This window comes from Medicago truncatula, chromosome 2, assembly GCF_003473485.1.
Source record: "Medicago truncatula cultivar Jemalong A17 chromosome 2, MtrunA17r5.0-ANR, whole genome shotgun sequence".
In the NCBI taxonomy this organism is placed as follows: Eukaryota; Viridiplantae; Streptophyta; class Magnoliopsida; order Fabales; family Fabaceae; genus Medicago; species Medicago truncatula.
Window position 1 is genome coordinate 9,850,561 of NC_053043.1, and position 23,902 is coordinate 9,874,462.

Sequence of the window (23,902 nt, forward strand, 5' to 3'; positions counted from 1 at the left end):
CTAAGGTGACTCTTATGTTTACTTATGAGATGCAGAATGAGTATTAATGTAATTAATAAACGTGATGGAATTGACGGCGTCACAATTAATAGGAGACAATCAGAATTTTTAGTATTAAGATCAAAATGTTATACTTCTAAGTGGTGCATCTGATATGGATATAGAAGAATGAAGAGTGTTCTCCTTATCAAATGTCGTTTACCATGAAATATTTCGTAACATATGATGATAAATGTAAAACGTTAACAATAACTAGACTATGCCTTATCGATTTGTTATCATTATTTTAAATTATGGCTAACTTAAACTTTATCATGCTACTTTTATTGGTTACTATACATTCATTATGCTATAACTTATTCGTTTATATTTCATTTGGTCGCACGGGTCAAAAGTCTAGTATATATAAATGTCAAACAGTTCTGATAAGTTTGCCCTAATTAATCCTGCCTTTTTTGGTGGATCTGAGTAACTTTTATGAAAGAAAAAAAATTGCAAGGATTCAAACCATGTATCCTATGCTTACACTTTACAACTATAACCACTATGTCATTTCTATTTTTGTTGAAACATTGCTGCTTCCAAAAATGAAATACATGGCTAAAACATTTTTTTTTAAAGCCCCAACCGCATTAGTGGTTTCCTCGCTCATAGCAGTTATTTTTTTATTATTAGCGGTACCTTTATTGATAGTAGTTCTTTTTAATTTTTTTTGGTGTACGCTTACTACGTTATACGATATTAAAGTTGCATCTTTAAAATTGTAGATAATTTGACTAATCTAGATGATAATTTTATCATTAGAAACTTCACTTTTTCTATAATTTTGCCGGCCTCTTTGTTTCTCCTATTAATAGTTTAAATTGTTGTAAGTTTTGCAATTTTTTTGTTGCTTTTTACCGTCGTTTCATAACATAGTATTGAATGTATAATCAATATACTATTTACATACGAAATTCTATAAAAATGCACGGGTTAGAGTCTAGTTTGCTCAAAAAGTCAAAAAATCTTAACTTAATTAGGCAAAATGAATTGATAGATAGATATAGATAGTTAGTTAGGAATTAATTAATTGCCTAATTACTTCAATTCAAGAAATCCATTCACACAAAAAAAAAATGGTACCCTACTCAAAAAGAATAAAAATCCCACTATAAAAGAAAGTCATTTTGCCTATAAATAGTGCACCTTACCTCGTCAGATTCACTCATCAACCACAAGCAATTCATTGTTGGAAAAAAAAAAATCAGCATTATTTGCAAAATGGGTTCAAAGGGTGTTGGGTCCATTTTCATTATCTTCCTTAATCTCCTTTTGGTCTCTACTCTTGTTGCCAGTCATACTCCTAGGAGACCACCACCACCACCATGTCTTTCCACACCACCACCTGTTGATACTCCTTCAACACCACCACCTGTGGTAACTCCTTCGACACCACCTCCTTCCACACCACCACCTTCGACACCTCCTTCTCCATCACCACCTATCATAACTCCTTCCGCACCTCCACCTTCGACACCCCCACCTACGACACCTCCTTCCACACCACCGTCAATTCCTAGGACACCTCCTTCTACACCACCACCGATTCCGGTGACACCCCCGCAAAATTGTAACCTTTTAAACTTGAACATTTGCGCCAAAGTATTGAATAATGTAGTTGGGCTCAACCCACGAAACAATCGTTGTTGTACCCTCATCAGCGGCCTTGTTGATCTAGATGCCGCTGTGTGTGTTTGCGCTGCACTCAAAGCTAATATCATAGGAATAAGTGTTAACATCAATGCTGACTTGAAAATAATCTTGAACAGTTGTGGGGTTAATACGCCCGCTGGTTTCACATGTAGACGTTAAGATATCATGTATGAGCAATGGCCAATGAATGCCATTGCCAATGGACGGTTCCTATTACACTATATTAATTAATTATGTACCTATAAATTAATAACGTCCATTTTATAATAATACTAATCTATATATATATATTTGTGGTGATCTTGTTCTTAATTGTGATATCAATGGAAACCTCTGCATTTGTTGAATATTGGTAGCAAAAGTTGCTTAATAAATATGTCTTTTCTAGTCTCGTGACCATAGCTCAGTTGATGGACAATGCATTATTATATGCAGGGGTCGGGGTTCGAACCCCGGACACCCCACTTATTCATCTTATAAGGTGAATTCTAGACACTAGCCTACCTCACAAAAAAAAATAATGTCTTTTCTATTGTGCAAATGCGACGAATTGCGAACAATAGTTTTTATGAAATTTTGATTTCAATTATTTTAATTTGATTAAAAATTTGGTATATGCCGTATAGATATTATATATTTTGCACTTTTATTTTATAACAAACTATATTAATTTTTTCAATTATACTACCAATATATAACAAATATAATATTTTTTTTGAATATCTAACATAATAACATTCTTATAGTCATATTGTTTATAGTTATAATTGAAAATGGAAAAACCAGCGAAAAATCATGTAATTTCTTTATATTTCTTATCTTATGTTTTTTTTTTTAATTCTTTATTTACTTCGAATGTTTTTAAGTAATTTGTATCAACGTAAATGCCACTCTTGCTGAATAAATATGTCTTTTCTTAATATTTAAGAAGTCTCAGAAGTATGGATGTCTTTTGTCTAATTTAAACAAGTGTTGCAACAATACTATTCAACTTGCCTATAAAAGGAAACTTTCAAGTCTCAGTTAAGTAGAAATTAAAAGCACGTATGAAGGTACTAATAACATCTTTCTACAAGACAAACATATCTCACAAATTATTCCCATTAAACAAGTGGAATAGTGGATGCCACTGCCACATAAGAAGATATTAAGACTCTGCCTGAGCCTAAACATAATATATTAGAGATTAAATTTAACTTTAAACTTCTTGCCTTGCAATGGAGATCTAAGCCCTAGGTGCCAAAATGATAAGGTTAATGGCTGCAAAAACAAACAGAATCTTAAATGTTCATTTCCTACAACAAATCGCTTCTACAACCCTAAACCAAATCTTGCGACACTCGCACCTACGTTGTCTCCAACGAATACACCATATTTGCCCTAATATGGTCAAATTCGAAACTTGCATGTTTGCCCTAATATCTTGGGATTAATCTTTGTTGACCTTAATATTCCCTTGAAAATAATCATAGACAATTGTAGGCGTGACAAGCCCACCATATTTCATATATGTATGAGCAATGGCCAATGCATGCAATCGCCAACGGACGATTCCATTTACATTACTTTTAATAAATTTATGAACGTCCAACTAACTTGGGTTGGTTTTATGGTGTTGGAGCATGCTCTATCTCAAGGTCTCAAATTAGATGCTCCCCGATGTCAATTTAGATTCTTAAAAAAAAATAACGTCCATTATATATAGTTTATGAACGTAGCTAATAAAATGCTTTTTAATATTTTAATTTATTATATAGTCTAAATAATATTAAATATTCTGATTTAGAGATTTAAAGATTAAAAAATTCCTAAATTCTTGAAGCAAATCAGGTCAACGTGGTTTCAGGGTCAACTATGAACCTATGTGAATGTGAGCAGATACACACAGCGCATGGCTTTCAAATTTGTCAGGGTTTAACCGTGGCTAAATTAACGAGGTTTAGCGACTCAATTTGACCCTTTACGATCCAATTTTTAAGATTAGAACAATTTCTCTAGAGTATTTAAAATGATCCTAAGCGAATTAACTATATCGTTTATATTGTCTTGAGGTCCAATCAACTTTGCCATATGCACAGACTCAACTCCTTATCTTTAGTTGAGCATATCTTCTTGGATTCCCTCCATTTGTCTGCTCTAATAATAGTGTATCATTAAAAATCTCGAACTACATCCGTAATTAAGAAACCAAATCAACAATGGTTTAGATAAGTTCCCAAGTGTTTTAGTTTCTAGATTCATTCGTAAATCCCTTTTGAAATCATTAATTTCTATCATTCTCTCATTTCACTTCACTTATAATACGATTTAGTGAAAAGGAAATAATAGAAGAGTTTACTTGCTCGCCCCATAATAAAGTGATTTTTCCATCTCACTATTAGTTTTCCCTGTTACTCCCTTCAAAAAAAGAAAAAGATTGAAACCCAATATAAATTACATTATTTTTTCACTTTAAAAAAAGGAAAAAATAATGGAAGTAAGATGTAATGTATCTTACCATCATTTATGTGTGATTACCGTTAAAGATCCTTTTCACCATCTTCCGGTCGCTCATATTGCAAAGCAAGATACCAAAGAGAAAGCAACATATGAACATGAAGCCGGGGGTAAAATGTAGCTACTGGATGAAAGAAAGATTTATTTCTGAAAGCAACAGTAAATTAAATCAACGTGACTTTGTTACAAAAAAAATAATAATGTGATTAAGGGATCGTTTGGCCAGGTTTTTTTACAGTCTAAAAGCTACTTTAAAACAAAGATAAAATAAAGCTCTTTGAGAAAGAAGTTAAAACTGTTTGGTTTCTTTATTTTTTGTTTTTAATTTTAAAGTTGTTTTTAAGTTAAAAGTTGTTTGACAAAATATTGTATAAAACTTTGAATTTATTATTTTTTAGTGGTGTTTGGGTTTCGAACCCCGAACCTTGCATATATTTATGCATTGTCCATTTCAACTAAGCTAAGCTCACGTGCACAAAACTTTGAATTTATTATGAATTAACATAATTAATAAATAAAATGTTTAAAATATTTTTTGAAGGGAAAAAAAAATTAAAATATAAAAGATATTTTTTTTACAAATACTATATTTACTCAATGAACTTTATTTTTTGTAACGGGAAAACAAATTTGTATCATCATAAAAATGACTTGTTAAATATTTGAATAGGAGAAATAATTTTAGGAGGCTCAAATAATAACATAAATAATATCAAAATAGTTGGTTTTTTCTTTTTCAATTATACTCTATAACAAATTTCGTCATAAGAATATCATATTTTTTGTGTCATTCAAAAAGATAAGAATTTATGTTATATGATATTATATTTGTTACATTGTTGGTGTCATTCAAAAAGATATGTTTAATTTTTTTGAATAAGAAAAAGATATGCATAGTTTGTTAAAATATAAAGGTGAAATGTATATGAGTGTAATTTATTTAGGCATCTATACTTGTACTTTTAATTGAACTCAAAATTTTATAAAAATAAGCATATGCATTATGCAACACTAAAAATAAATTATGCGCATTAGCGTAACAAAAAAACTGACAGACATACATAAAATAATACACTAAACGCTAATTGTGTGTGTATATATATTTACGAGGTTGAAGAATGCAAATAAAAATATTTGTGAGGTTATGATGATCAAACATATTGAAATTTAATAATATATAAGTGATAAAAAAAAAATTAAATGGACCCTCCTTCAAAAAAAAATTAAATGGACCGGTTTAAAAAAATTAAATGGAAGAAAAAAAACAAATTGAAATATAATATTAAAAAATAAAGAAAAGGTTGTCAATGTGAGTTGAAGAGAGGTGCTTGTGAAATAAATTGCCGAGAAGTAGTTTTTTGAAGTAGCATTCAACAACTTTTGGTCAAAGCTCATTCCATTCAATTTTATGCATTCTAAAAATAGTACTTTTTTTAGAAGGTACTTTATTGATAACGTGTTTGGTCTATCCTCTCCTTAAAAATGTAGAGAAGCTGAAATAAAGTCGGGCAAAACGGTACCTAAGCCATGTAATGATCATTGCAATTCAAAAAGGCCATATGGCCCCTTAACTTAGCTGACTAATTTAAATGTATATTTGTGCCCACCAAGTTACTCAATGAATATGGTTATGAATGGGTATTAAATGTATTAGCATGTATAAAGCATCAGCATATACATAGAGACACTAACATCTGAATACCGATAATTATTTAAAAAATAATATAATTCAATCTATTCACATGTATCTATATCTTGTCGGTGTCGAATACTGGGACATATGAGACACCAAACACGCCTATGATTAATAAGCTTCGATGCTACATAAATTAGCATTGCAATTTACCAAATGAAAATTACATTCATTTCAATTGATATAAGGAAGTCCGAATAAAATCTTGATTAATGGTGTTTTATCCCTGTAATATAGGTCATTTTTGGGTTTATCATCTGTAAAATAATTTTATGCCCTCTAATAGGCCATACAAAAACCAAAATTTCTGAAAGAAAAAAAATATTTGTTTTTGTATATGACCTCTTAGGGGTGTATTCTGAAGGAAAAAAAATTTACGATTGACTGAAATTTCTTAAAGCACAATTTCTTAAATGTCAGGGAAATTTTGACTGACGATGGGGTAATTGACTAACAATTGACTGAAATTTCTTAAATGTTAAAAATTTCTTAACGGAAGTTACAATTTTAAGGAGGATTTTGCCTATTCACTCTATTCTTTTTCTATTCATGTATGCAGATGCAGCCTTACTACTATCCCGAAATAAGTGAAAAAATTGGTTTGTTATTTTGTTCTTTTTCACAAGTGAATTAATTATCTTTTTTGTATAGAGATATGCTCTCATTTGCTGAAAGTAAAAAACTTAACTTAATTAGGCAACCCAAGATAATGTAAAGATTAATGATCAAGATGTCTAGCAAATTTCCCCAAGGCTTTTCAAAGGAGAGAATTCCCTCCTAGGAGTTGCTAACACCTAATGATTTTGTTGATTCATTCCACGGATCTACTTCAATAACATTGAGGGCTGCAATCACCTTTTTTAAACCACTTGCAATCATCCTTTTGCTTATAAAAATAAAAACGTGTTTCTTTTTTAATGGACAAATAATACAACATCAAATTAGTTAACTTTGGAGTATAATTGTAGAATTTATATACTCGCATTCAGCTTAATTAGTATCATATATATATATATGGCAATGCTACAACACACTCATCTAAAAAATAGAAGTTGTCTTAGTATCCAACACCTTTTTAGTTGGACAAAAAATATCCATTTCTCTTTTTTCACGCATATCTCTTAATGTAGGTGTAAGTTAAGTTGTTAACTTACACCTAAATGATTTAGATGAGTGTAGCTTACTAATTTATACATTAGTATTTTAAATGGGTGTAAATTAACAGCCCCTATATATATATTGATTTTTTTGTTCTTCTTCACAAAAGAAATATTTATCTTTTGTATTCCCTTTGAGTCCTTTTAAGTTAAATACATACAAGACTTGCAGCCGTTGCAGACAACTCCAATTTGCTCAAAAAGTCAAAAAATCTTAACTTAATTAGGCAAAATGAATTGATAGATAGATATAGATAGTTAGTTAGGAATTAATTAATTGCCTAATTACTTCAATTCAAGAAATCCATTCACACAAAAAAAAATGGTACCCTACTCAAAAAGAATAAAAATCCCACTATAAAAGAAAGTCATTTTGCCTATAAATAGTGCACCTTACCTCGTCAGATTCACTCATCAACCACAAGCAATTCATTGTTGGAAAAAAAAAAATCAGCATTATTTGCAAAATGGGTTCAAAGGGTGTTGGGTCCATTTTCATTATCTTCCTTAATCTCCTTTTGGTCTCTACTCTTGTTGCCAGTCATACTCCTAGGAGACCACCACCACCACCATGTCTTTCCACACCACCACCTGTTGATACTCCTTCAACACCACCACCTGTGGTAACTCCTTCGACACCACCTCCTTCCACACCACCACCTTCGACACCTCCTTCTCCATCACCACCTATCATAACTCCTTCCGCACCTCCACCTTCGACACCCCCACCTACGACACCTCCTTCCACACCACCGTCAATTCCTAGGACACCTCCTTCTACACCACCACCGATTCCGGTGACACCCCCGCAAAATTGTAACCTTTTAAACTTGAACATTTGCGCCAAAGTATTGAATAATGTAGTTGTGCTCAACCCACGAAACAATCGTTGTTGTACCCTCATCAGCGGCCTTGTTGATCTAGATGCCGCTGTGTGTGTTTGCGCTGCACTCAAAGCTAATATCATAGGAATAAGTGTTAACATCAATGCTGACTTGAAAATAATCTTGAACAGTTGTGGGGTTAATACGCCCGCTGGTTTCACATGTAGACGTTAAGATATCATGTATGAGCAATGGCCAATGAATGCCATTGCCAATGGACGGTTCCTATTACACTATATTAATTAATTATGTACCTATAAATTAATAACGTCCATTTTATAATAATACTAATCTATATATATATATTTGTGGTGATCTTGTTCTTAATTGTGATATCAATGGAAACCTCTGCATTTGTTGAATATTGGTAGCAAAAGTTGCTTAATAAATATGTCTTTTCTAGTCTCGTGACCATAGCTCAGTTGATGGACAATGCATTATTATATGCAGGGGTCGGGGTTCGAACCCCGGACACCCCACTTATTCATCTTATAAGGTGAATTCTAGACACTAGCCTACCTCACAAAAAAAAATAATGTCTTTTCTATTGTGCAAATGCGACGAATTGCGAACAATAGTTTTTATGAAATTTTGATTTCAATTATTTTAATTTGATTAAAAATTTGGTATATGCCGTATAGATATTATATATTTTGCACTTTTATTTTATAACAAACTATATTAATTTTTTCAATTATACTACCAATATATAACAAATATAATATTTTTTTTGAATATCTAACATAATAACATTCTTATAGTCATATTGTTTATAGTTATAATTGAAAATGGAAAAACCAGCGAAAAATCATGTAATTTCTTTATATTTCTTATCTTATGTTTTTTTTTTAATTCTTTATTTACTTCGAATGTTTTTAAGTAATTTGTATCAACGTAAATGCCACTCTTGCTGAATAAATATGTCTTTTCTTAATATTTAAGAAGTCTCAGAAGTATGGATGTCTTTTGTCTAATTTAAACAAGTGTTGCAACAATACTATTCAACTTGCCTATAAAAGGAAACTTTCAAGTCTCAGTTAAGTAGAAATTAAAAGCACGTATGAAGGTACTAATAACATCTTTCTACAAGACAAACATATCTCACAAATTATTCCCATTAAACAAGTGGAATAGTGGATGCCACTGCCACATAAGAAGATATTAAGACTCTGCCTGAGCCTAAACATAATATATTAGAGATTAAATTTAACTTTAAACTTCTTGCCTTGCAATGGAGATCTAAGCCCTAGGTGCCAAAATGATAAGGTTAATGGCTGCAAAAACAAACAGAATCTTAAATGTTCATTTCCTACAACAAATCGCTTCTACAACCCTAAACCAAATCTTGCGACACTCGCACCTACGTTGTCTCCAACGAATACACCATATTTGCCCTAATATGGTCAAATTCGAAACTTGCATGTTTGCCCTAATATCTTGGGATTAATCTTTGTTGACCTTAATATTCCCTTGAAAATAATCATAGACAATTGTAGGCGTGACAAGCCCACCATATTTCATATATGTATGAGCAATGGCCAATGCATGCAATCGCCAACGGACGATTCCATTTACATTACTTTTAATAAATTTATGAACGTCCAACTAACTTGGGTTGGTTTTATGGTGTTGGAGCATGCTCTATCTCAAGGTCTCAAATTAGATGCTCCCCGATGTCAATTTAGATTCTTAAAAAAAAATAACGTCCATTATATATAGTTTATGAACGTAGCTAATAAAATGCTTTTTAATATTTTAATTTATTATATAGTCTAAATAATATTAAATATTCTGATTTAGAGATTTAAAGATTAAAAAATTCCTAAATTCTTGAAGCAAATCAGGTCAACGTGGTTTCAGGGTCAACTATGAACCTATGTGAATGTGAGCAGATACACACAGCGCATGGCTTTCAAATTTGTCAGGGTTTAACCGTGGCTAAATTAACGAGGTTTAGCGACTCAATTTGACCCTTTACGATCCAATTTTTAAGATTAGAACAATTTCTCTAGAGTATTTAAAATGATCCTAAGCGAATTAACTATATCGTTTATATTGTCTTGAGGTCCAATCAACTTTGCCATATGCACAGACTCAACTCCTTATCTTTAGTTGAGCATATCTTCTTGGATTCCCTCCATTTGTCTGCTCTAATAATAGTGTATCATTAAAAATCTCGAACTACATCCGTAATTAAGAAACCAAATCAACAATGGTTTAGATAAGTTCCCAAGTGTTTTAATTTCTAGATTCATTCGTAAATCCCTTTTGAAATCATTAATTTCTATCATTCTCTCATTTCACTTCACTTATAATACGATTTAGTGAAAAGGAAATAATAGAAGAGTTTACTTGCTCGCCCCATAATAAAGTGATTTTTCCATCTCACTATTAGTTTTCCCTGTTACTCCCTTCAAAAAAAGAAAAAGATTGAAACCCAATATAAATTACATTATTTTTTCACTTTAAAAAAAGGAAAAAATAATGGAAGTAAGATGTATTGTATCTTACCATCATTTATGTGTGATTACCGTTAAAGATCCTTTTCACCATCTTCCGGTCGCTCATATTGCAAAGCAAGATACCAAAGAGAAAGCAACATATGAACATGAAGCCGGGGGAAAAATGTAGCTACTGGATGAAAGAAAGTTTTATTTCTGAAAGCAACAGTAAATTAAATCAACGTGACTTTGTTACAAAAAAAATAATAATGTGATTAAGGGATCGTTTGGCCAGGTTTTTTTACAGTCTAAAAGCTACTTTAAAACAAAGATAAAATAAAGCTCTTTGAGAAAGAAGTTAAAACTGTTTGGTTTCTTTATTTTTTGTTTTTAATTTTAAAGTTGTTTTTAAGTTAAAAGTTGTTTGACAAAATATTGTATAAAACTTTGAATTTATTATTTTTTAGTGGTGTTTGGGTTTCGAACCCCGAACCTTGCATATATTTATGCATTGTCCATTTCAACTAAGCTAAGCTCACGTGCACAAAACTTTGAATTTATTATGAATTAACATAATTAATAAATAAAATGTTTAAAATATTTTTTGAAGGGAAAAAAAATTTAAAATATAAAAGATATTTTTTTTACAAATACTATATTTACTCAATGAACTTTATTTTTTGTAAAAGGAAAACAAATTTGTATCATCATAAAAATGACTTGTTAAATATTTGAATAGGAGAAATAATTTTAGGAGGCTCAAATAATAACATAAATAATATCAAAATAGTTGGTTTTTTCTTTTTCAATTATACTCTATAACAAATTTCGTCATAAGAATATCATATTTTTTGTGTCATTCAAAAAGAAAAGAATTTATGTTATATGATATTATATTTGTTACATTGTTGGTGTCATTCAAAAAGATATGTTTAATTTTTTTGAATAAGAAAAAGATATGCATAGTTTGTTACAATATAAAGGTGAAATGTATATGAGTGTAATTTATTTAGGCATCTATACTTGTACTTTTAATTGAACTCAAAATTTTATAAAAATAAGCATATGCATTATGCAACACTAAAAATAAATTATGCGCATTAGCGTAACAAAAAAACTGACAGACATACATAAAATAATACACTAAACGCTAATTGTGTGTGTATATATATTTACGAGGTTGAAGAATGCAAATAAAAATATTTGTGAGGTTATGATGATCAAACATATTGAAATTTAATAATATATAAGTGATAAAAAAAATTAAATGGACCCTCCTTCAAAAAAAAAATTAAATGGACCGGTTTAAAAAAATTAAATGGAAGAAAAAAAACAAATTGAAATATAATATTAAAAAATAAAGAAAAGGTTGTCAATGTGAGTTGAAGAGAGGTGCTTGTGAAATAAATTGCCGAGAAGTAGTTTTTTGAAGTAGCATTCAACAACTTTTGGTCAAAGCTCATTCCATTCAATTTTATGCATTCTAAAAATAGTACTTTTTTTAGAAGGTACTTTATTGATAACGTGTTTGGTCTAACCTCTCCTTAAAAATGTAGAGAAGCTGAAATAAAGTCGGGCAAAACGGTACCTAAGCCATGTAATGATCATTGCAATTCAAAAAGGCCATATGGCCCCTTAACTTAGCTGACTAATTTAAATGTATATTTGTGCCCACCAAGTTACTCAATGAATATGGTTATGAATGGGTATTAAATGTATTAGCATGTATAAAGCATCAGCATATACATAGAGACACTAACATCTGAATACCGATAATTATTTAAAAAATAATATAATTCAATCTATTCACATGTATCTATATCTTGTCGGTGTCGAATACTGGGACATATGAGACACCAAACACGCCTATGATTAATAAGCTTCGATGCTACATAAATTAGCATTGCAATTTACCAAATGAAAATTACATTCATTTCAATTGATATAAGGAAGTCCGAATAAAATCTTGATTAATGGTGTTTTATCCCTGTAATATAGGTCATTTTTGGGTTTATCATCTGTAAAATAATTTTATGCCCTCTAATAGGCCATACAAAAACCAAAATTTCTGAAAGAAAAAAAATATTTGTTTTTGTATATGACCTCTTAGGGGTGTATTCTGAAGGAAAAAAAATTTACGATTGACTGAAATTTCTTAAAGCACAATTTCTTAAATGTCAGGGAAATTTTGACTGACGATGGGGTAATTGACTAACAATTGACTGAAATTTCTTAAATGTTAAAAATTTCTTAACGGAAGTTACAATTTTAAGGAGGATTTTGCCTATTCACTCTATTCTTTTTCTATTCATGTATGCAGATGCAGCCTTACTACTATCCCGAAATAAGTGAAAAAATTGGTTTGTTATTTTGTTCTTTTTCACAAGTGAATTAATTATCTTTTTTGTATAGAGATATGCTCTCATTTGCTGAAAGTAAAAAACTTAACTTAATTAGGCAACCCAAGATAATGTAAAGATTAATGATCAAGATGTCTAGCAAATTTCCCCAAGGCTTTTCAAAGGAGAGAATTCCCTCCTAGGAGTTGCTAACACCTAATGATTTTGTTGATTCATTCCACGGATCTACTTCAATAACATTGAGGGCTGCAATCACCTTTTTTAAACCACTTGCAATCATCCTTTTGCTTATAAAAATAAAAACGTGTTTCTTTTTTAATGGACAAATAATACAACATCAAATTAGTTAACTTTGGAGTATAATTGTAGAATTTATATACTCGCATTCAGCTTAATTAGTATCATATATATATATATGGCAATGCTACAACACACTCATCTAAAAAATAGAAGTTGTCTTAGTATCCAACACCTTTTTAGTTGGACAAAAAATATCCATTTCTCTTTTTTCACGCATATCTCTTAATGTAGGTGTAAGTTAAGTTGTTAACTTACACCTAAATGATTTAGATGAGTGTAGCTTACTAATTTATACATTAGTATTTTAAATGGGTGTAAATTAACAGCCCCTATATATATATTGATTTTTTTGTTCTTCTTCACAAAAGAAATATTTATCTTTTGTATTCCCTTTGAGTCCTTTTAAGTTAAATACATACAAGACTTGCAGCCGTTGCAGACAACTCCAATTTGCTCAAAAAGTCAAAAAATCTTAACTTAATTAGGCAAAATGAATTGATAGATATATATAGATAGTTAGTTAGGAATTAATTAATTGCCTAATTACTTCAATTCAAGAAATCCATTCACACAAAAAAAAAATGGTACCCTACTCAAAAAGAATAAAAATCCCACTATAAAAGAAAGTCATTTTGCCTATAAATAGTGCACCTTACCTCGTCAGATTCACTCATCAACCACAAGCAATTCATTGTTGGAAAAAAAAAATCAGCATTATTTGCAAAATGGGTTCAAAGGGTGTTGGGTCCATTTTCATTATCTTCCTTAATCTCCTTTTGGTCTCTACTCTTGTTGCCAGTCATACTCCTAGGAGACCACCACCACCACCATGTCTTTCCACACCACCACCTGTTGATACTCCTTCAACACCACCACCTGTGGTAACTCCTTCGACACCACCTCCTTCCACACCACCACCTTCGACACCTCCTTCTCCATCACCACCTATCATAACTCCTTCCGCACCTCCACCTTCGACACCCCCACCTACGACACCTCCTTCCACACCACCGTCAATTCCTAGGACACCTCCTTCTACACCACCACCGATTCCGGTGACACCCCCGCAAAATTGTAACCTTTTAAACTTGAACATTTGCGCCAAAGTATTGAATAATGTAGTTGGGCTCAACCCACGAAACAATCGTTGTTGTACCCTCATCAGCGGCCTTGTTGATCTAGATGCCGCTGTGTGTGTTTGCGCTGCACTCAAAGCTAATATCATAGGAATAAGTGTTAACATCAATGCTGACTTGAAAATAATCTTGAACAGTTGTGGGGTTAATACGCCCGCTGGTTTCACATGTAGACGTTAAGATATCATGTATGAGCAATGGCCAATGAATGCCATTGCCAATGGACGGTTCCTATTACACTATATTAATTAATTATGTACCTATAAATTAATAACGTCCATTTTATAATAATACTAATCTATATATATATATTTGTGGTGATCTTGTTCTTAATTGTGATATCAATGGAAACCTCTGCATTTGTTGAATATTGGTAGCAAAAGTTGCTTAATAAATATGTCTTTTCTAGTCTCGTGACCATAGCTCAGTTGATGGACAATGCATTATTATATGCAGGGGTCGGGGTTCGAACCCCGGACACCCCACTTATTCATCTTATAAGGTGAATTCTAGACACTAGCCTACCTCACAAAAAAAAATAATGTCTTTTCTATTGTGCAAATGCGACGAATTGCGAACAATAGTTTTTATGAAATTTTGATTTCAATTATTTTAATTTGATTAAAAATTTGGTATATGCCGTATAGATATTATATATTTTGCACTTTTATTTTATAACAAACTATATTAATTTTTTCAATTATACTACCAATATATAACAAATATAATATTTTTTTTGAATATCTAACATAATAACATTCTTATAGTCATATTGTTTATAGTTATAATTGAAAATGGAAAAACCAGCGAAAAATCATGTAATTTCTTTATATTTCTTATCTTATGTTTTTTTTTTTAATTCTTTATTTACTTCGAATGTTTTTAAGTAATTTGTATCAACGTAAATGCCACTCTTGCTGAATAAATATGTCTTTTCTTAATATTTAAGAAGTCTCAGAAGTATGGATGTCTTTTGTCTAATTTAAACAAGTGTTGCAACAATACTATTCAACTTGCCTATAAAAGGAAACTTTCAAGTCTCAGTTAAGTAGAAATTAAAAGCACGTATGAAGGTACTAATAACATCTTTCTACAAGACAAACATATCTCACAAATTATTCCCATTAAACAAGTGGAATAGTGGATGCCACTGCCACATAAGAAGATATTAAGACTCTGCCTGAGCCTAAACATAATATATTAGAGATTAAATTTAACTTTAAACTTCTTGCCTTGCAATGGAGATCTAAGCCCTAGGTGCCAAAATGATAAGGTTAATGGCTGCAAAAACAAACAGAATCTTAAATGTTCATTTCCTACAACAAATCGCTTCTACAACCCTAAACCAAATCTTGCGACACTCGCACCTACGTTGTCTCCAACGAATACACCATATTTGCCCTAATATGGTCAAATTCGAAACTTGCATGTTTGCCCTAATATCTTGGGATTAATCTTTGTTGACCTTAATATTCCCTTGAAAATAATCATAGACAATTGTAGGCGTGACAAGCCCACCATATTTCATATATGTATGAGCAATGGCCAATGCATGCAATCGCCAACGGACGATTCCATTTACATTACTTTTAATAAATTTATGAACGTCCAACTAACTTGGGTTGGTTTTATGGTGTTGGAGCATGCTCTATCTCAAGGTCTCAAATTAGATGCTCCCCGATGTCAATTTAGATTCTTAAAAAAAAATAACGTCCATTATATATAGTTTATGAACGTAGCTAATAAAATGCTTTTTAATATTTTAATTTATTATATAGTCTAAATAATATTAAATATTCTGATTTAGAGATTTAAAGATTAAAAAATTCCTAAATTCTTGAAGCAAATCAGGTCAACGTGGTTTCAGGGTCAACTATGAACCTATGTGAATGTGAGCAGATACACACAGCGCATGGCTTTCAAATTTGTCAGGGTTTAACCGTGGCTAAATTAACGAGGTTTAGCGACTCAATTTGACCCTTTACGATCCAATTTTTAAGATTAGAACAATTTCTCTAGAGTATTTAAAATGATCCTAAGCGAATTAACTATATCGTTTATATTGTCTTGAGGTCCAATCAACTTTGCCATATGCACAGACTCAACTCCTTATCTTTAGTTGAGCATATCTTCTTGGATTCCCTCCATTTGTCTGCTCTAATAATAGTGTATCATTAAAAATCTCGAACTACATCCGTAATTAAGAAACCAAATCAACAATGGTTTAGATAAGTTCCCAAGTGTTTTAGTTTCTAGATTCATTCGTAAATCCCTTTTGAAATCATTAATTTCTATCATTCTCTCATTTCACTTCACTTATAATACGATTTAGTGAAAAGGAAATAATAGAAGAGTTTACTTGCTCGCCCCATAATAAAGTGATTTTTCCATCTCACTATTAGTTTTCCCTGTTACTCCCTTCAAAAAAAGAAAAAGATTGAAACCCAATATAAATTACATTATTTTTTCACTTTAAAAAAAGGAAAAAATAATGGAAGTAAGATGTAATGTATCTTACCATCATTTATGTGTGATTACCGTTAAAGATCCTTTTCACCATCTTCCGGTCGCTCATATTGCAAAGCAAGATACCAAAGAGAAAGCAACATATGAACATGAAGCCGGGGGTAAAATGTAGCTACTGGATGAAAGAAAGATTTATTTCTGAAAGCAACAGTAAATTAAATCAACGTGACTTTGTTACAAAAAAAATAATAATGTGATTAAGGGATCGTTTGGCCAGGTTTTTTTACAGTCTAAAAGCTACTTTAAAACAAAGATAAAATAAAGCTCTTTGAGAAAGAAGTTAAAACTGTTTGGTTTCTTTATTTTTTGTTTTTAATTTTAAAGTTGTTTTTAAGTTAAAAGTTGTTTGACAAAATATTGTATAAAACTTTGAATTTATTATTTTTTAGTGGTGTTTGGGTTTCGAACCCCGAACCTTGCATATATTTATGCATTGTCCATTTCAACTAAGCTAAGCTCACGTGCACAAAACTTTGAATTTATTATGAATTAACATAATTAATAAATAAAATGTTTAAAATATTTTTTGAAGGGAAAAAAAAATTAAAATATAAAAGATATTTTTTTTACAAATACTATATTTACTCAATGAACTTTATTTTTTGTAACGGGAAAACAAATTTGTATCATCATAAAAATGACTTGTTAAATATTTGAATAGGAGAAATAATTTTAGGAGGCTCAAATAATAACATAAATAATATCAAAATAGTTGGTTTTTTCTTTTTCAATTATACTCTATAACAAATTTCGTCATAAGAATATCATATTTTTTGTGTCATTCAAAAAGATAAGAATTTATGTTATATGATATTATATTTGTTACATTGTTGGTGTCATTCAAAAAGATATGTTTAATTTTTTTGAATAAGAAAAAGATATGCATAGTTTGTTAAAATATAAAGGTGAAATGTATATGAGTGTAATTTATTTAGGCATCTATACTTGTACTTTTAATTGAACTCAAAATTTTATAAAAATAAGCATATGCATTATGCAACACTAAAAATAAATTATGCGCATTAGCGTAACAAAAAAACTGACAGACATACATAAAATAATACACTAAACGCTAATTGTGTGTGTATATATATTTACGAGGTTGAAGAATGCAAATAAAAATATTTGTGAGGTTATGATGATCAAACATATTGAAATTTAATAATATATAAGTGATAAAAAAAAAATTAAATGGACCCTCCTTCAAAAAAAAAATTAAATGGACCGGTTTAAAAAAATTAAATGGAAGAAAAAAAACAAATTGAAATATAATATTAAAAAATAAAGAAAAGGTTGTCAATGTGAGTTGAAGAGAGGTGCTTGTGAAATAAATTGCCGAGAAGTAGTTTTTTGAAGTAGCATTCAACAACTTTTGGTCAAAGCTCATTCCATTCAATTTTATGCATTCTAAAAATAGTACTTTTTTTAGAAGGTACTTTATTGATAACGTGTTTGGTCTATCCTCTCCTTAAAAATGTAGAGAAGCTGAAATAAAGTCGGGCAAAACGGTACCTAAGCCATGTAATGATCATTGCAATTCAAAAAGGCCATATGGCCCCTTAACTTAGCTGACTAATTTAAATGTATATTTGTGCCCACCAAGTTACTCAATGAATATGGTTATGAATGGGTATTAAATGTATTAGCATGTATAAAGCATCAGCATATACATAGAGACACTAACATCTGAATACCGATAATTATTTAAAAAATAATATAATTCAATCTATTCACATGTATCTATATCTTGTCGGTGTCGAATACTGGGACATATGAGACACCAAACACGCCTATGATTAATAAGCTTCGATGCTACATAAATTAGCATTGCAATTTACCAAATGAAAATTACATTCATTTCAATTGATATAAGGAAGTCCGAATAAAATCTTGGTTAATGGTGTTTTATCCCTGTAATATAGGTCATTTTTGGGTTTATCATCTGTAAAATAATTTTATGCCCTCTAATAGGCCATACAAAAACCAAAATTTCTGAAAGAAAAAAAATATTTGTTTTTGTATATGACCTCTTAGGGGTGTATTCTGAAGGAAAAAAAATTTACGATTGACTGAAATTTCTTAAAGCACAATTTCTTAAATGTCAGGGAAATTTTGACTGACGATGGGGTAATTGACTAACAATTGACTGAAATTTCTTAAATGTTAAAAATTTCTTAACGGAAGTTACAATTTTAAGGAGGATTTTGCCTATTCACTCTATTCTTTTTCTATTCATGTATGCAGATGCAGTCTTACTACTATCCCGAAATAAGTGAAAAAATTGGTTTGTTATTTTGTTCTTTTTCACAAGTGAATTAATTATCTTTTTTGTATAGAGATATGCTCTCATTTGCTGAAAGTAAAAAACTTAACTTAATTAGGCAACCCAAGATAATGTAAAGATTAATGATCAAGATGTCTAGCAAATTTCCCCAAGGCTTTTCAAAGGAGAGAATTCCCTCCTAGGAGTTGCTAACACCTAATGATTTTGTTGATTCATTCCACGGTTCTACTTCAATAACATTGAGGGCTGCAATCACCTTTTTTAAACCACTTGCAATCATCCTTTTGCTTATAAAAATAAAAACGTGTTTCTTTTTTAATGGACAAATAATACAACATCAAATTAGTTAACTTTGGAGTATAATTGTAGAATTTATATATATATATATATATATATATATATATATATGGCAATGCTACAACACACTCATCTAAAAAATAGAAGTTGTCTTAGTATCCAACACCTTTTTAGTTGGACAAAAAATATCCATTTCTCTTTTTTCACGCATATCTCTTAATGTAGGTGTAAGTTAAGTTGTTAACTTACACCTAAATGATTTAGATGAGTGTAGCTTGCTAATTTATACATTAGTATTTTAAATGGGTGTAAATTAACAGCCCGTATATATATATTGATTTTTTTGTTCTTCTTCACAAGTGAAATATTTATCTTTTGTATTCCCTTTGAGTCCTTTTAAGTTAAATACATACAAGACTTGCAGCCGTTGCAGACAACTCCAATTTGCTCAAAATCAGCATTATTTGCAAAATGGGTTCAAAGGGTGTTGGGTCCATTTTCATTATCTTCCTTAATCTCCTTTTGGTCTCTACTCTTGTTGCCAGTCATACTCCTAGGAGACCACCACCACCACCATGTCTTTCCACACCACCACCTGTTGATACTCCTTCAACACCACCACATGTGGTAACTCCTTCGACACCACCTCCTTCCACACCACCACCTTCGACACCACCTTCGACACCTCCTTCTCCATCACCACCTATCATAACTCCTTCCGCACCTCCACCTTCGACACCCCCACCTACGACACCTCCTTCCACACCACCGTCAATTCCTAGGACACCTCCTTCTACACCACCACCGATTCCGGTGACACCCCCGCAAAATTGTAACCTTTTAAACTTGAACATTTGCGCCAAAGTATTGAATAATGTAGTTGTGCTCAACCCACGAAACAATCGTTGTTGTACCCTCATCAGCGGCCTTGTTGATCTAGATGCCGCTGTGTGTGTTTGCGCTGCACTCAAAGCTAATATCATAGGAATAAGTGTTAACATCAATGCTGACTTGAAAATAATCTTGAACAGTTGTGGGGTTAATACGCCCGCTGGTTTCACATGTAGACGTTAAGATATCATGTATGAGCAATGGCCAATGAATGCCATTGCCAATGGACGGTTCCTATTACACTATATTAATTAATTATGTACCTATAAATTAACAACGTCCATTTTATAATAATACTAATCTATATATTTGTGGTGATCTTGTTCTTAATTGTGATATCAATGGAAGCCTCTGCATTTGTTGAATATTGGTAGCAAAAGTTGCTTAATAAATATGTCTTTTCTAGTTTCGTGAGCATAGCTCAGTTGATGGACAATGCATTATTATATGCAAGGGTCGGGGTTCGAACCCCGGACACCCCACTTATTATTCATCTTATAAGGTGAATTTTAGCTACTAGGCTACCTGACCAAAAAAAATAAGAAAATATGTCTTTTCTATTGTGCAAATGCGACGCATTGCGAACAATAGTTTTTATGAAATTTTGATTTCAATTATTTTAATTAATTTGATTAAAAATTTGGTATATGCCGTATAGATATTATATATTTTGCACTTTCATTTTATAACAAACTATATTGATTTTGTCAATTATACTACCAATATATAACAAATATAATAATTTTTTTTTCTTTGAATATCATTATAATTATATTCTTATAGTCATATTGTTTAAGGTTATAATTGAAAATGGAAAAACCAGCCAAAAATCATGTAATTTCTTTATATTTCTTATCTTATGTTTTTTTTTTAATTCTTTATTTACTTCGATTGTTTTTAGGTAATTTGTATCAACGTAAATGCCACTCTTGCTTAATAAATATGTCTTTTCTTAATATTTAAGAAGTCTCAAAAGTATGGATGTCTTTTGTCTAATTTAAATAAGTGTTGCAACAATACTATTCAACTTGCCTATAAAAGGAAACTTTCAAGTCTCAGTTAAGTAGAAGTTAAAAGCACGTATGAAGGTACTAATAACATCTTTCTACAAGACAAACATATCTCACAAATTATTCCCATTAAACAAGTGGAATAGTGGATGCCACTGCCACATAAGAAGATATTAAGACTCTGCCTGTGCCTAAACATAATATATTAGAGATTAAATTTAACTTTAAACTTCTTGCCTTGCAATGGAGATCTAAGCCCTAGGTGCCAAAATGATAAGGTTAATGGCTGCAAAAACAAACAGAATCTTAAATGTTCATTTCCTACAACAAATCGCTTCTACAACCCTAAACCAAGTCTTGCGACACTCGCACCTACGCTGTCTCCAACGAATACACCATATTTGCCCTAATATGGTCAAATTCGAAACTCGCATGTTTGCCCTAATATCTTGGGATTAATCTTTGTTGAGCTTAATATTCCCTTGAAAATAATCATAGACAATTGTAGGCGTTATAAGCCCACCATATTTCATATATGTATGAGCAATGGCCAATGCATGCAATCGTCAACGGACGATTCCTTTTACATTACTTTCAATAAATTTATGAACGTTCAACTAATTTGGGTTGGTTTGGTGGTGTTGGAGCGTGCTCTATCTCAAGATCTCAGATTAGATGTTCCCCGATGTCAATTTAGATTGACCAATTTAGCTTCTTAAAAAAAATTAACGTCCATTATATATATATAGTTTATGAACGTAGCTAATAAAATGCTTTTTAATATTTTAATTTATTATATAGTCTAAATAATATTAAACATTCTGATTTAGAGATTTAAAGATTAAAAAATTCCTAAATTTTTGAAGCAAATCAGGTCAACGTGGTTTCGAGGACAACATATCCCCAAATGTCTTAAAAATTGTATATGATGGTCATGAGATTGATGTAATTAGTCCGCGATGAAATTAATATAAATATTTGAAAACTAATAATCGACAAAAAGTTTTGAAGATTAAAATAAAAGTAGTGTAAACAAATACCCATTAACGTTCCCATAAAGGAAGTATTCAAGGTTTGTGAACGTGAAGCACCCAATGTCTCTGTATGCGGTTAACTTCATACGTAATTACATATCATATGCCAAATGATATATAATATGGACGATTCCTATTATATTAATTACCAATAAAGTACGTCCATATCATATATATATATTTTACACCTTCAAACCCATAATGCATTGAAACAACAACAGCACTCAACAATATTAAAATAGCAAACCATAAAGTTGAAACCAGTTAAAAATTGCAAGCCCTAAAGTTGAAACATAACCCTCATATATCGATCCTAATTGCAAACAAACACCAAAAAACAACACACAGAACTGCCAACACACTGCATTGAAACAACATCAGCTCTACAACAAAAGGCTCGAAAACATAATGCCCCAAAACCCTACAGGAAAGCGTAGAATTGCCGACAGAAGGAAAAAAAACACTAAAAAGAATACAGCTAGCTCCATCAGCATAACACAAAAAAATCCAGAAAAACATAGCTTGACAAGAAATAATCATACACAAGTGAATTGTTCAGCAAACCTCATAGAAATTATCAGATAAACAAGGGAAGAAACAAATATAGATCACTTAACATTGAAACAATAAAGCATACAAGATGAATCCTAAGTTTTATAATGTTGTTGGATAATTGAATACTTACAATTTGTATAATAATTGAATACCTACTTTTATGTCGTTGAAAATACATATGGTATACAAATATAAGTTATCATAAAACTGAAATTCCTCCATCCAAGATTTAGTAATACTAGCACAGACAACGTCCAGCATATTCTTCATCACATAATGTTCACAGTCAATCCCATTAGGTTGCATCTGTGCCTACAAATGAACGGTATTCTTATATAGTCGGTGCAAGAGTTATAAATTATAGTTTTTTTTTTTTATTGACAAATAATAAATTATAGTTTTATGAGGCATAACTATTAACTTTTATATTTCTCAAATCAATGGAAAAATCTAAAAAGTAAGCCACATATAATCACCTTGTTTTCCTTATTTGATATGATTCGAGTGCCAAATAGACAGATCACATTCAATATAGCTAGATGGATCTATAAGTATGCTAACTACGGCTGACTACAAGCCTAATAGCCATTACATTTTTCTTTGATCAATTAGCCATAGCATATGGCTAGCTGCAATTCAAAGTAAAATATTCAAAACTGAAGTTATTGGCCACATAAAGATAGATAGATAGATGCTATATATGTATTTGTAGCAACAAAAAAAAAAGTTTCAAAAAGTTAATTAGCCACATTCTCTCAGAAAAAAAAAAGTTAATTAACCACATAGAGATAGATAGATTAATGGGCTGCCGAGATTGAGAAAGAAAATAAATGACGTTGCAAATTGTCTGGTTTTCATTATTTTGTAGCATCAAATAAACGAGCATTTGGTTTTCATTATTTTGCGAGGGTACTCTTGGTTTCTACGGACCTCTTCGAAGATAAACTTTGATGCCAAGTTGCATGCTTTATTAAGGCCAGCAACAAATTAAAGATAATCATTTATGTGAAGAGATAAACAAATTATAGGTCATGTGAGTCACTACTAATACTTATCGATTTTCCTGCGGATTTACCTACAGAAAATAATCCGCGGGCATTCCTAAGGATTTTGCTGCAGTTGTTGCTACTCAGAACAAGTTTC

At 31.0% G+C, this 23,902-nt stretch overlaps 1 protein-coding gene across 1 annotated transcript; it reads left to right on the forward strand.

Annotated features, from left to right (window-relative positions):
* The first annotated feature begins 1,190 nt into the window (after positions 1 to 1,190).
* On the forward strand, positions 1,191 to 20,525 carry LOC11412084 (pEARLI1-like lipid transfer protein 2). The gene is made up of 3 exons (XM_039830381.1): positions 1,191 to 1,317; positions 19,795 to 19,891; positions 19,946 to 20,525. Exons 1-3 carry the CDS (start codon positions 1,264 to 1,266, stop codon positions 20,341 to 20,343), a joined length of 549 nt encoding a protein of 182 aa, XP_039686315.1. The 5' UTR covers positions 1,191 to 1,263; the 3' UTR covers positions 20,344 to 20,525.
* The last annotated feature ends 3,377 nt before the right edge of the window (positions 20,526 to 23,902 follow it).

Excerpts from the sequence above, each read along its gene's own strand:
- LOC11412084 (XM_039830381.1), top strand. The coding sequence starts at position 1,264 with ATGGGTTCAAAGGGTGTTGGGTCCATTTTCATTATCTTCCTTAATCTC. Across the intron at positions 1,318-19,794 it reads TCTTCCTTAATCTCCTTTTG|GTCTCTACTCTTGTTGCCAG; the intron begins GTCTCTACTCTT and ends AATCTCCTTTTG. Across the intron at positions 19,892-19,945 it reads TACTCCTTCAACACCACCAC|CTTCGACACCTCCTTCTCCA; the intron begins ATGTGGTAACTC and ends CTTCGACACCAC.